This window comes from Barbus barbus (assembly GCF_936440315.1).
Source record: "Barbus barbus genome assembly, chromosome: 24".
Classification (NCBI taxonomy): domain Eukaryota; kingdom Metazoa; phylum Chordata; class Actinopteri; order Cypriniformes; family Cyprinidae; genus Barbus; species Barbus barbus.
This window is the reverse complement of record NC_136752.1, coordinates 18,627,250-18,642,662: the sequence shown is the minus strand read 5'-3', so window position 1 is coordinate 18,642,662 and position 15,413 is coordinate 18,627,250. Positions and strand designations below refer to the sequence as shown.

At 36.1% G+C, this 15,413-nt stretch overlaps 1 protein-coding gene across 1 annotated transcript; it reads left to right on the top strand.

Moving 5' to 3' along the window:
- Positions 1–979: 979 nt before the first annotated feature.
- On the top strand, positions 980–15,190 carry LOC306844193 (putative E3 ubiquitin-protein ligase RNF144A-B). The gene is made up of 8 exons (XM_079376146.1): positions 980–1,329; positions 10,157–10,302; positions 10,788–10,892; positions 11,022–11,082; positions 11,580–11,790; positions 12,644–12,791; positions 13,011–13,100; positions 13,837–15,190. The coding sequence occupies exons 2-8, from the start codon at positions 10,168–10,170 to the stop codon at positions 13,966–13,968; spliced, it is 882 nt and encodes a 293-aa protein (XP_079232272.1). The 5' UTR covers positions 980–1,329; positions 10,157–10,167; the 3' UTR covers positions 13,969–15,190.
- The last annotated feature ends 223 nt before the right edge of the window (positions 15,191–15,413 follow it).

The window sequence follows — 15,413 nt, the reverse complement described above, 5'->3', positions numbered from 1 at the left end:
ATTTTCTGAACTGTGGCCTTAATTGCTGACTGCCTGCAAACTGTAAGTGACTCACAAGTGCATGTCCAATAATTGTTTAACTGTGTATTGTTCAGTGAACAAACATGAAAAAAATATTGTTGAATTCCTTTCCGATAAAGATCTGTAAAGCTTATGTGGAATAAACATGTAACAATTCATATTTTGAATAAAACCTATACATAAATACATAAATAAATAAAAATTGAAGGAGGCAGGATGTAATTCAGCACAGGTTTAATATGATCATCATATATCAACAATCAACTTCTGGAACTGGACGTTTCTATAATTAAAGAAACAGATAAAACTATAACATTTCATGTTTACATATAAAATTGCATAGTTTATTTCAGTTCACATTAAATTCAGTGCTGACGTTGTGTGTTTTTTATTTTATTTATTTATTTAAAACTATTCAAATGATTAATCGCGATTAATCGAATCCAAAATAAGTTTTTGTTTACATAATATATGTGTGTGTGCTGTGTATATTTATATTGTATATATGTATATATAAATACACACATGTATGTATATATTTTGAAAATATTATTAAACATATTATTACATGTATTTACATGCATATAAGTATATTCCTATAATTTGGATTATTAATAAATATATTTTATATAAAAATAGCATATTTTTCTTAAATATATACATGCATGTGTATGAATTTATACATACATAATATGTATTAATCGTGATTAATCGTTTGACAGCACTAATTTATTTATTTATTTATTTATTATTAATTCTAAAACAGTAGGGGTTTTGTCCCATACTTTGATACTTTGATACATTCAGTCAATGTAATTTCAGACCTGGATCAAACTCCACTCAAAGTCTTTTTAGTAATAAATAGACAGATGCCCTACAATAAGAATTATTTAGATATGTATTTATTGCACAATGAATTTTGGTGCCGTTATAATGCCTCATGCACAGGTCAAATTAGGACAGCTCTATGCGCGATGCTGCTGACAAACACCAGCAGATGGCAGTTCCCGCTTGACTGTCGTACACCTACAGCACTGTCCGCGTCGCGTCGGGAGAGAGCGCCCGCGAGCGTCGCGTCTCAGCATCCGCGCGCCTCCATGCGCAGTCAAATGGCGCCCCTCCAGAGAGACAGCGACCAGTTGATGTTAATTAGGGCAGAAAGCGCTTCTCTAATATATTAGCCTCTTTCAGTGCGATGATTCTGTGAGCAATGATTTTTTTTATCGGGACAAATGTGGACGAATAGGAATACATTGAGCTTAGTTGTGCATGGAACTGATGGTATTCTTATAACGGATTCATCCTAAGGTAAGCGATGCATGTATTGTTGTTAATTATTACACATGAGTAGATATGACAGCAGTGATTTGTTTTGGTTGCATGCCACCTTGCATGTTAGGGTTTGAAAATGTAACCGCTGTTGACGCTGTCTCTTTGAAACACGTAAAATGCTGTATTTATTATCTGAGTACACTGGTGTTTGGGAAATCTCAGCATGTTGTCAGGCTGAACCGATTCACATAATCCAGGGAAACTCCATTATATCTTATACGTGTCATTTAGGAGGCTGCTCCTACAACAACAGGTTTCCCTATAGAGCTTTCCCTCTAAATATGGTCACCGGTGGCTTTAATGTACTGTAATAAGAACATTGACATCTACGTGGATGCTATTTTACTTTAGAAATGTACTTTTAGGAAATCTTAGTATTGTTTAGTGGCAGCTAGACCACTCAGAAAACAGATAAGATCGTGTGCCCCTCTTTCCCAGGATATAGCTCAGTCAAAACATGACCTTTTACAATGTTTGTGGGAGTTGTTCTTAATTGTTTGTTATGCCTGACAGTCTACTGTTGTTGTAAAAATATACTTCCAGCATTGGTTGTTTATTCAGGATGTTTAATGCAAAAGAAAATCACTTTCTTTTTTCTTTTTTTTTCTTTTTTAAAGAAAAAGCATTTTTAACAAACCGACTGACAATATTGACAACCAACATATACAGTATATAGGCCTAGTTATTTATTTAACTAATTCTATAGTTCTTTTTATTTTATTTTTTTTATTTTTTTATTCACTTAGTTTGATGTTTTAAAAATCAGTCAAAATGGTAGTTTGCATGTCTGTATTTTAGTATTTTTTTATATGCTTTTTCAGTTTTTAATTTTATTGAAATTTTTAGTAATTAGCTTTGTATTTTTATTGGTTTTAGATTTGTTTTTAAATATAACTGTTTGATGTATTTTTATTTCAGGTTTTTAGTTTTCAATTTTATTTATTTGTAGTTAGTTACTTTCACCTAAACTTATCCTTAAACTTAAGCTTAAGCTTATTTCTTTTAGTTGCCCACTGGCAACATTTCTAATTTTCATTTATTTAGTTTTTTCCAATATTTTCTCATTTATTTTTTCAGATTTTCTAAATTAACAAAAACGTTTTAAATAGTTTTGGTCTTAGTTAATGATAATACCCCTACCTGTAACCACAAGTGTGGTTCACATCTAGCTTTCACAAACACAATGTATTTCAGATTTTATCAGTCTGACAATATTTTCTTCCATTCCTCAGTGCACTGTAGAAGAGCAGGGCCGAGTTGGACATGTGCCTTGTTCATGCAGACTCCTGCAAAGCCTCTCAGCTTAGTTTGACTCGACTAACAGCCACAGCCTTGGCATTTTCTATCGTCAATCTGAGAGTGACACATATCATGCGTCACTTTCAGATTGACGATATATATATATATATATATATCTTTTGATTGGCAGCCAATTATGAGTTATGAAATTAATTACTTTTAAAGTTAACTGCTATTTACGTTCAGACATAAATATAAAGAGAGTGGAAAATGATTGAGCCGAGTGTGATGTTGCAGAAGAGGACTGAGCATGAAAGAGTGGCATTAGTGTCTGTCGTAGTACAGCTGGTCAGCTCTGAGTGTCCCTTTCATGAAAAGCACAGGGACTTCCCATGTCCGGAACAAACTGCCTGCCAGCTTTCAGTCTTCCTGCTCTATACGTACAAACACTTTAACTATTACGTCAAGGATTTGCTAATGTCTCAGCACAGGTAGGTGAATTGTTATTGAGGCCAGACCAAATAAATTAGCCTACCAATGTGTTCTTTATGAATTTTCAGACCTATGATCATGGAGCATCTCTTCAGTGTAGTGAGGACAAGAGGCTGAGGTGACTCACTGCATACTGATCACCAACTTTACAGAATGAGAGGTGTATTGATGTCTAGTTGAGCATAATATCAGCCCACATCAGGGGTGTTAGATCATTTAGGGCATTTATGGGTCGAACCGGACCATATGTATTATGTTTTCTAATATACAACATAAACTGTTTGAATGTCTGATTAAATCACAGACTACAGACCTTCACAGTCAAACTTTAATGTATCTTAGCACGTAATAAGTTGAAAAATTCACATTTAAGAGTAAGATTTCTTTTTGAACCTGTCCAAGTTGTCATGAGCGTCTCGTACAAACTATAGGTGAAATTGAACTGAATCAGTCATCACACAGATCCATTTTCAGATGCAAGGCATGAATTTGCATGTAGTGTACGTGGGTTCTTTAAAGAGGTTCGTTTACCTCTTTAAGATGTGAGCTGTAACGTGCAACACACTTTTTTTTTTTTTCTATCCTAAAAGTAGAATGTTATGAATATATCATACAAATATGCAAAATGTACTAGTGTTTTATTTAGTGTCATTTAATTTTAATATTTTTTTCTACAAATCAACAGATTGTACTCCTTCACAGGCCTTATGTTTGACCTAATATTTGATGTGATAATTCATATGTTCATGGTTCTCTGGTTTTAAGTCACATGACCTGCAGGTAAGCAAATGAAATATACATTTGTTTTGTGTTTTTTTATTATTTATATTTTACATTTTTATAATTTAATGAAGCTCGTTCATGATTTTAGCTTCTTCATAAACCCCATGTCCTAGATACAGTACAGTTAAGAACAGTACAGGTACAGCTTCTATGTACATGGTCTGGATACCATGGGTTCACTGTGAGGTCATGCCACAGAACTGTGGCTTTTCTGCTAAAATCAAATATTAACTTGAAAAACGATTCCAGACATCAAAAAACAATGAATGGCACTGGATCTGACGTGAACAGATCAGTAGAAGGAATCCCAATGAAGCAGGTTAATCTCCGAATTAATGGGGCCACAGGCCATTGACTTCAAAACGGAGATTACAAATTCACCAAAAAGTTTTAAAAAACAGCCTACTTCCAACCTCTGGAAGCATATCAAGTATTGATTTTATGAGAACAGAGAATACACAGAACAAACTCTCCTACATATTTCTCTGTATTCCTCAGACATATGTTTATAGTTCTCAGACATTGTTGAATAAGAGATGGCGGGTGTGCATTTTGAACTGCTACAAATCCTTTGATCCCAGCCATTCACATAATCTGTTAAATCCTCTTTAGATCATGTTGTCTGCACTGAAATGGAACAAGCCCTCTAGAGATTCATCTGGTTGATTTCTGGTGCACAGTGCGATTTGTCACTTTACTAACACTTGCTAATGATCTCAAATCCTTGTTTGTGAGATTAGACTTCTATCTGACATGATCTTATTACCCACATCTTCTCAATAATGATTCAATTACACTGTAGTATAAACAAAATTGTATTATTTGAATAATGCATGGCTGTTTGTGTCTGCATATTTTGATCAAGATTTCCTTTCAGTGTCAACAGTATAATAAATGTCTCATTCTGAACTTTCTGCAAATTAACAGAAAAAAAAATATTATAATCACAATCATAATTTTGCACATTTTGGTGTAGAAAAGCTTTTTTTGGCATACAAACCAAAACTTATTCTACATGTACTTGTACTGTTACACCAGTTATTAGTCTTGCAGAGCATAAGTCTGGGCTCCTAGTCATACATATGCTGGCATGCGTATGGCAAAAACAGGAAGTGTTGCTGTTTCCTTGGGCAGAGCTCACATCCTGTGCTTGGCAGGAACACTGTCGGCTCCCTCTGACCTGCACACTGCCTTGCAGAGTTTATTTCAGTCCACACTGTTCTAAAAGAGGATATATGTGCTTGTTTTGTGGGAATATACAGCAGGAAAATTGTTTTGTGCAAAACCTAAAATCATTAACTATTATTTTACTCATGAGTATTTATATATTATTTAACAATTTAAAGCGATAAACTGTTAACCGAAAATGAAAATTGTCAGCATGTATTTACTGTCATGTTGGTCTAAACATAAAAAAATCAATAAGGACTGGTGTTGCCAATCTTTAAAATGGGAATAAAAACAACATATAAATGACTTATTTAACTAGTGTGCTGTATATCAAGTCTTTGGAGGTCGTACCATGATGTGATATACCACAACTGCGATGATTATTCACTGAAAATGAATGGTTCTTTTGATTCAGATTTTATCAGTGATTTGTTTGATCCTGTTCACAAAAGCAGTCTGGATGATTTAGTCACGAAGCTGACCGATTCAGTTCTCAAATTCAACTCAGTTGTTCAATTTGGTTGCATGAACAGCCCTCTAGATTAGAAAATTATTTTAAATTTAAACAACATGATAGTGAGTCAGAGTGATCACTTTGGAGGGAACTGTAGAAAACTGCTCCAAATACAGTGAATAAGAACATTAGCAATATATATATATATATATTTTTTTTTTTGTCAGGAACAGGTTTCATGTCAGCAAAGTTTATGAAAGGCCTTATTTTTTCAGGGCTTTATCAAATTACTGTGAATGCAAAAACTCTTTCTCTGCTTCAGTCACCGTCTTTCTCTTAGCAGCAGTCTGACTGGCACAGTTATGCTTAAGTATTCGCATACTCCTCCTTCGTAATGTAATCCAGTTAAGCAATTAGGTTGCTCAGGGATTTCAGTATTGTTGCTGACACAAATTGGAAGACCTGCTAAAAGCATGTGTGTTCTGATCACTGTCAGGCTTATTTAAAGTGTTGCTGTAAATGGTTTCAGCACCTTTCAAAAGTATGATGTGAAAACTGAGTGAGTTAGTGTAAAATGTGCTTTTAAAATACTTCTAGAACATTATATTGTCTTCATTAATAAACAATACTGATGCTATGAGTTTATCCTTGCATTGTCTTCATTAATGGAGGATAATGTGTTTTAATGTTTCTGTCAAAGGTCTTGATAGCCAAACTGTTTTCACCCTGCTTGCAAGAGACAGTTGGAGCGACAATTGAGAACAGCTTAATTTGGCTTTAACCTAGATAGATTAAAAATAGATCTTACGTAAGACCTTTTATCATTATATAATTTTACTCATACTTGTGCTAAAATCTTAGATGAAAGCTATATTGGCATCTCCGGAGCCCGAATGTTTTTTGCAAAACTGAGCGAAACCAGTTTCTTTAATTAGTGATCTGTTAGCGCTTTTAAATGTGCATACACTACAAGAAAATGGGCTGTCAGCTAGTTCAGACTATTAACCTCCGTCTCCGCAGATAGAAAAGTTCAATTACATTGCCAAATTGTTGACCACTCTTTGTCCTCATCTTGGACCCTATGAGGGGTTCATTGTGCCAAACCGCTGTGCGTGACCCAGACACACAGGGTGACCTGACCTTCCCTTCCTGATCCATGGAGGAAGAGCTCCAGATGTGCTTAGTCGCTGTCTAGATGAATGCACAATGGAGGTTTATAGGCCTTCTTTCATGCCTGTGAGGTTTTTTTTTGGGTGTGCTGAACATCTGTGCTGAACACAATCCCACAAAAGACTCCGCAATATATGTATGTTTACATGCTCATGCACTACAAATCATCCTGCACTGTTCCCCAACCAGCTGCTTGACTCAAAATATCTCTCTTTGCGCACATACAGTATTTGTGAAGCATTCGTATAGTTTGTATTTTTTATCCTTTATTCTCTTTGTTTGTATAGGGTAAATACTTATATATATATATATATAGTATACTTATAGTTAAATCTGTCAGTAGGTTAGTTAGTTGTGTATAGGTTTATAGTGTTTTTTTGTTTTGTTTTCTTTCCTCGTTGTATGTCTGTATTTATGTAGCACCGTGGTCCTGCGAGGTACGACATTTCGTTTCACTGTATGTCCCCACATGTAGCGGAATGAAATTACAACTGGTAATTTGTTCCTTTTAATATAATTTGTTCTAGTTGTTTGTATTTGAATCTGCTGTTTGAGAGGTTAGATCTTTGGTAGAGTGCTTTCTCAGAGGCAGATTGTTTAGTTGACAGACTTTGGGCCTCATTCATGAAACATTCGTAAATATAGGAGTACATTTCCAGCTGTTTTGTTTTTCCAGCTGTCGGTTTTTCATTGCTATGATGTGGAATATCCATGGCAGTAACGTATTACTAGCATCTCATTTTGAAGAATATTACTGAATATAGAAATGCAGTGACCAGTAATATTAACTTCTCTATTGTTGTTCAGTTGTTGTACAAGTAGGACCACTGCCACTCCTCCATTGGTTGGACAGCTGGCTAAAAAGTGACAGTGACGAACAAATATTGGGCGGGACTTGAACTCATCCATTGTGAATTTATTGGATTGTAGAAAGTGGCCATTGCGACTACGGTGGATGCTTGCTTCATGTGAGTTCATGTGAGAGGTTGCTGGAGGGGAGAGATTCAAATTGGCCATTGGTTAACCTTATTGCCCAGCCCTCGCACCAATATAATATGGTTTTTCCTGATGAGATTTGATCTATTAAAGCTATACAGCAAGAATGTGGCTACCATTTTGATGTTTGAGACAAATTTTGGTCAATTTGAAAGATTTCTTTCATAGTAGGGCAAACTCTGCAGTCTTTTATCATTTATTGTTGCATTCGCAGTTAGAGGCATTTAATTGCCGCTGTGATGTATATGGGCATCCAATGAAGTACTGACAGAATCAGACATTTTGGTTTGCACTTCTACAGTGTAACTGCTCTTATGACAACTGTCTAATGAAGAACCAATTAGGTGCACAGCAAGTGGTGACGTTTGATGCAGTGTGTTTGTCAGAGAAAGAAGTCTTAAATTGTGTTCCCTTCACATTATCAACACTGCCTCGTCAATGGTAGACCCCATATATTCTACAATTTCATTTTCCTCGTTTGTGTGGTACAAGGTGAAGATGTCAGAAAGAGCTGTGATTTACCACATCAGCACTGTCCTAAGATGTACAACATACAATCAGTCTGACATAAACACTGTTGATGTCTCACAGTCTGCCTTGGCTTTTACTCAAGCCAAGGTCTCGCCAGGAATGTATCTGACAGCCGACAATCATAAAGAACAGCATAATCTCATCCCGTACACATGGCTTTACATATCATGAGTTACTGTCTCTGGTTAAGGCTGTGTGGGTGTGTGACGGAGGTGAGAGGCTCAAACAGAGAAAGACGCACAGCCTGCTGAGAGCCCTTTGCTGTTTGGGCTGTCGACTATTCCCACCACAACACAATTAGATACTGCAGGCGCAAGCACATGAGCCTCCATCTGTCTCCACCTACACAGATATCTGCTGTGGGGAAGCGTACTAACTAGACCATCTGAATGTTCCTCAACAATTAATTCTTTCAGCACGTGATGGTGTGTAGTGCGTGATGAGGTGGTGCGCTGAATCATATTACTTTTTAGAGCAAAAGTTTTGCTGTGGTGTATTGTGAAGGTTCTTTTGAAAGTTCAAGCATACAATGTGTTTTGCAGAAGTCTGTTTGTTTTTAGCAGGCTGCGCTGTGTTGCACATACTCTCTGAGGGATTCTGTTCTGTAGGGCTCTCCAGCAGAGACAGTCATTAGTTTTCTTTGGGTTGCCTGGCAGCAGTACTGAGGGATATTGACATACTTGCCATTGACTGATTGGACAAGCCCTTGGCAAACCGCAGAAGCTCTCTGAAGGGAAAACTCTTGTGGCAGACCAAACATTTTATTAGATAAGGAGTTAGATACCCCAAATGTTTGGATCCATGGTCCTAGTTAAAGGGGAAGTGTCTGCCAACCCCCATTATTTTTACCTTTAAATTGCACATTACAAAGATGACTTTGTCAATGCTCGCTTAAAGTTAAAGGGTTAGTTCACCCAAAAATGAAAATTCTGTCATTAATTACTCACCTTCATGTCAACCCAAACCCGTAAGACCTCCGTTCATCTTCGGAACACAAATTAAGATATTTTTGATGCACCTGCGTCACGCGGATATGTTGTTTAAATTGTTTGTGCTTTGATTTGAATGTAAACACCGTGTCTGCGTGACGTAGCAAAATGGTGAATTTGAGTCGATATTTTTGTTTTCTTTTGCACAAGGTATTCTCGTAGCTTCGTAAGATTACGGTTGAGCCCCTGATGTCACATGGATTATTTTGCTGGATCATTTATCTTGCTATTTATCTTTCTGGACCTTGATCGTGTAAGGATCCTTGATGTCTATGGGAGGGTCAGAAAGCTCTCAGATTCCATCAAAAATATCTTAATTTGTGTTCCAAAGATGAACGAAGGTCTTACGGGTTTGGAACAACATGAGGGTGAGTAATGACAGAATTGTCATTTTTGGGTGAAGCATCCCTTTAACCTTTAAAAACGCTGTTTTTAAAAGCTGTTTTCAGAGATTTTTAGCAAATGTCAGAATTAATATTTATTTTCCTTACTGTTGATCATATTGCTGCGATCAGTGTTATTTTAAATTTAAATGAAATCTATTATTAAATGTTTTCAGTAATTTAAATAAAGCTGAAGTAAAATAAAATAGGCCTATAAATATTAGATTAAAAAGTTAAACTTGGCAAATTCCCTCGGCAACTAACTGAAATAAGTTTGAAGAAATACAATTACTAAAACTGAAATAAAAACAAATTAAAGCTAGTGGAAATATTAAAAATAAATGTTATATACAAAAAAACATAATGAATGCACAAAATTGAAGCTGAAAATATAACAGTGATTAAAAATATTATTAAATACTGTAGAAGTATACGGTTGTAATAAAATTACACTGGTAGTGTTGTCTAAAGTCAATAGTTTCATTTAAAATTATTGATTATATTTTGCAATGTTCTGTTTTAATTTATTTAGATAAAATGATATTTTATTTGACTGCTTCAGCTGTTTTTATTATTTCTGTCATTTGGTGTCCCAGATCCGCGTACCATGAGCAGCTCTCGCTACGAACCCAGCTGGGACGTGGACCTGGCACCCCTTCTGTCTTGTAAACTGTGCCTGGGAGAGTTTCCCCTGGAACAGATGACCACCATCTCCCAGTGCCAGTGCATATTTTGCAGTCTGGTAAGGACTGTCTTCTGAGGCCACTTTAGTGTGTTTTTCAGCTGTGTGCATTCCAGTCTAATAAAACAAATTGTAAGACAGCCTTTTCACAAGTGGGAATACAGCAGTAATGTAACTAAATGTACATGAGCTGGTGCTCATATGCCTCTAAATACTGTTTGCGATCTGAGTCCTATTTTTCATCAGATACTGTTTTTTTATTCTAGATATAGAATATATAATTGAGTATGTGTACATATAATTCTATACCAATGCTTTGACAGTTGTTTTTGCCATGTGTTAGTTTCTTGAATCTTGATATTGGCCAAACTGGCCTGTTCTCTACAAGCAGCTCTTGAATGTTGTCTCAGCAGAATGCTATGATGGTCTGATGTTGGCTTGACTACAATGAACAGAGCGTTTGTGGGTGGAAATATAACCACAGGCAGCAGTTGTCTCATTATTTTTTCAAAGATTAAAAAAAAATAAGAATCTGTCTCTTACAGTGTTTGAAGCAATATGTTGAACTCCTTATTAAAGAGGGCCTTGAAACAGCTATTAGCTGTCCAGACTCTGCCTGCCCAAAACGGGGACATTTGCTGGAAAACGAGGTAAACTCACTTAAAATTTGTCATTTTTGCTAGAGACTAGAAATAATTCTGCTATATTCAAAGTGCTAAGACAGTCTCGTGCTCAGTTGCTTACGCCTGTCTTTCTCATATACTCTTTCTCTGATGTAGATTGAGTTTATGGTGGCTAGTGAAGTCATGCAACGTTATAAGAGACTCCAGTTTGAGCGAGGTGAGTTTTCCTGAGAGATTCATGAAGTGCATTAATATATTTTAGCTTTTTAAACCCATTTTGAGTGTTTGTTTTTATTTTTTTGCTATTGTGCCTTTAAGAAATGCATTGTATTTAGAATTAATAACACTTTGTTCCTCTAAAATATAGGACTGTGAGTTTTGTCATGTCAAATAAATAATATATATCTTTCAACAGCAGCCTCTTTGAAAAGCCTGCATCAAAATTTGATACATTCATAAAACATTTTTACACAGAATTGTGATCAGGACATTGTTAAATGTTTCATTCAGAATGAGCTTTTTTGCTGCTTAGTCTTTTTGACTGGGGAGGAAGTTCTTGCATCATACAGACTAAGAGTATGTGTTCATACATCAGCCTCTTTTATCTCCAAACAAAATTTGATTCCAAATGTCAAACTGAATGATGTTTAAAGTCGTTGTAGATCAAATCAAATGGGTCATAATTTCAAATACGCTGTTTGTTTTTCCTTGCAGAGGTGCTTCTGGATCCTTGTCGGACCTGGTGCCCATCGTCCTCGTGCCAAGCTGTGTGCCAGCTGAATGAATCAGAAGTGCAGCTGCCGCAGCCGGTGCAGTGCCCTCAGTGCAGTCTGCGTTTCTGCTCCGCCTGCAGGGCAGACTGCCACAGCGGCCAGGCATGTCAGGAGAGCCTGCCAATTACCACCTTCCTGCCAGGGGAAAATGGGTACTTGCTCTAGTGTACTTTTTAAATCCTCAGCTTCAAATCATGTAGCATTCACAGCAGAAATCATGCTTCTGTGGGTGCACCTTATTTTGTAAAAATAAAATTAATGCCTTATCTTTCTTTCGAATTCTTTTAATAGGGTTCTCTCCCCTATTTCAAGTTCAGTATACGGATATTATTGAAGTATCCCTCTGTTTTACCACAAAGTATTCATACATTTTTCAGAAACATGACTGGTATTCATTTTAGTAACATTTCTGTTTGGATTCAGTTAATCTCAGCAAAATCACGAAAGAATCTACAATTTTAAGAATTAAAAAAAGTCTAAAAATTGACGCATTTGATTAATTTACATTTCAAATGATTTCTATTTCAAATGTTCTTAAACTTTCTACTGATCAAAGAATTCCGCAATGTTGTTTTTTTTCAGCTCTGATGATCAGAAATGTTAATTATACGTCAAATCAGTGTATTACAATTTCTGAAGGATCATGTGACACTGAAGACTAGAGTAATGGCTGCTGAAAATTCAGCTTTGCTGTAACAGAAATAAATTACTTTTTTAAATTTTAAATTTTAAACTGAAATAATATTTCCCCAGTTCAAATAAATGCAACCTTGATGAGCATACGAGACTTTCTTACCGACCACAAACTTTTGAACTATATTGTTTATATACACGCTTAACACATACAAGCAAGTTGAAATTTTAGTTATAATCATATTTCATGACATTAGGTAAAATAATTTCTTCCAAACCTAACACTTCAATGTCGGAGGTATTCAAATAGCCTTGATAAAAACACTGACACTCGTGACCTGTTCTGTTGCATGTTCATCTCCCCACTTTCAGCTCCAACCTCAAGAGTGAGGAGGACGAGGCTCCAATCAAACGCTGTCCTAAATGTAAAGTTTACATTGAGAGAGATGAAGGCTGTGCCCAGATGATGTGTAAGAACTGCAAGCACGCCTTCTGCTGGTACTGCCTGGAGTCATTAGACGTAAGATGTTCATACAGTATGACCTGTTTAACTAGTTTTTTTATTATTATTTAAAAAATGTCTATACTAATTATTTACCCTAAAAGCATAACTTTTATTGGGATGTCCTATTACATGTCTTATTCCCTCAGTACAGTTATGCTTGGTTAGACCAATATGTTGTGGGAGTTTCTAAGTGCTGCTTCTCCATGTAACTCATATTCATCTTTGCCTCCTCAGGATGACTTTTTACTGATCCACTATGATAAAGGACCCTGCCGGAATAAACTGGGTCATTCCAGAGCCTCCGTCATCTGGCATCGGACACAGGTATGTACCACATGAGCATATCCCTCTAGACTGCAGACCTGAAGTGCTAAAGACAAGCTGCCCCACACAATTCACCTGAAATAACCCCCATTTTATAAAAGCCATCGGGGCATGATTTATTTTTCAATAGTAGGGGGATATTATGTGTTTATTATTACAAGAGTGGCTTACGTCACACTTGTTAATGGCGTACTTTTCAGTGCCAGGCGAGTGGAGCTTTTTTGTTACTTTATTATAACGGGTATAAAAAGAGAGAGAGAGAGAGGTTGCTGATCCTCAAAAGCACCATAGGAGGAATGTTAATAAAACCACATTGATATTTTTATTTAGAAAAATATTGACTATTCAGTACTACATCAAACTAATAGGCTATTCAAAAAGAATACAATAAAATTTTAGTTTATTCATTTATTTATTATATATGTAAATTGTATATAGCATGTTTGCTTGTTGACAGTTCTTTCAGTTTTTTTAGAACTGGAAATGTAGAGTTTAATCATCTTTTTACTACTAAAAGTAGCACTAGGACAGACACCAAGGTACGATCGCAAAACCATTACTGCCCCCCTGTGGCTGAATGTCATCTGATTTGACATGTCAAAGCATCACAGACTACCTATAGTATCTGATCTATACTGGTTTATAAACAGCAGGTTATTTATCCTACTCTTTTGCTGCTTTTTTTTTCTTAACAATTGTACTCTTTTCTCCCTGGAACTGTCACCTCTGTGCTCAGGTTGTTGGGATTTTTGCTGGCTTCGGTCTGCTGTTACTAGTGGCCTCCCCTTTCCTTTTGCTGGCCACTCCTTTCGTGCTTTGCTGCAAATGCAAGTGTAAACGTGGTGACGACGACCCTCTTCCCACCTAGAACTTCATTTCCGCTTCAGGAGGTGATTTTCCACTCATTTGATAGAGGATCGACTGCGATCCCGTCTTGTTCTCCTGAGCACACTTTCCAGGTGCATTGGTAAAAGACTCATCTGTTCGTGAGACTGCTCTTCTGAATATGTTGACTTGCATTGAAAGGTGTTACAGAGGAGCAGAGAGGCTGATTGGATGAGCCATTGGCGTTAAAGAGATCTGTAGTGTTTGGAAGCAAACACTTTTGTTCTGTCCTTTTGTTACACATTGTCTTGTATCTTTTCTCAGCATCACTGTTTCTTCACTTTATGTGGTATTAAGGTTAACTAAGCTATTTTTTGATGTTGTTTATCCTGAGATATAACAAACACTTGACAGGAAAACATTTCTTAGCAGTGCTTTCATAATTTTCTTGTAGCATAGTCACATAACCTCAGCATCTCAGCCAGTTTGTTTCAGTTGAATTGCATATGCATGCTGGTGGCCGAGGATGTTTCACTTCCGTACCTCGCACACAGGGGCTCTAATGAGCTCCAGACTACCACTTGCTTTTATATGCTTAAAGTAAAACCTTGTTCTTCCATTTGAATCTTCTCAGATACTGTACACGCACCATAGACGTAGCAGACATGTCACCTTGCCTTCTCGAAGCTTGTAGGCCTTGGGTGTTGCTGAGAGATTTTATTGTTATCCTGGTATCAGACAGCTGGTCACATATCAATCACTGATTATAACAGTTTTCACAAACGTATCATTAAAGTAAGCTAATATTTTATACACGTTATAAATGATGTCATCTACAGATACATTTTTTTGACATTTGTGTTTCCAACCCAGAAGGGTCTTATCTTCAACAGGTTGTGGATGCAAATGCAACCTGCATTACCATGTGCCTGCCAATTTAGGTCAGAGTAATCAGGCCAGTGAGGCTTAACTTCTTACTTTTCAGGTCACTCTAGGAGTTGTGTATTTATTTAATTAATACATTTTTGGAGTAATACTTTTGGGAACAATTTGCCAAATGTGATGTGTAAGCCCACATGTTCACTGTCTAGCACATTAATAACTGGTTGAAGACTAGGATACACCTAGTTTTTGTTCTTGTTCTTTGTTAAATACAGTACAATTTTTGTGTGTTTGTGTTGAAACACTTTGTAGCTAACTGTATATAATGTTTATTTACATGTACATGTTTTTCACATTTAAATATATTATTATGCTGCAATGCAGTTGTTTGGCTTTTCTTGTGCATTAGAACAACTCTTTACAAACTACACTAAGAGAACAATTACCTTTGGGCAGAACAATATAAAAGTTGTATTTTTAAATTTTGAAGTTGAAATTCATTTAGATTCAATGTTTTTTTTTTTAGCATTTAGCATTAGATTCAATGTTTTTAAACTTAAAGTCCTGGGAAGTATTCTGGCAAGTTAGTATTTAAAAGTTGGGAAG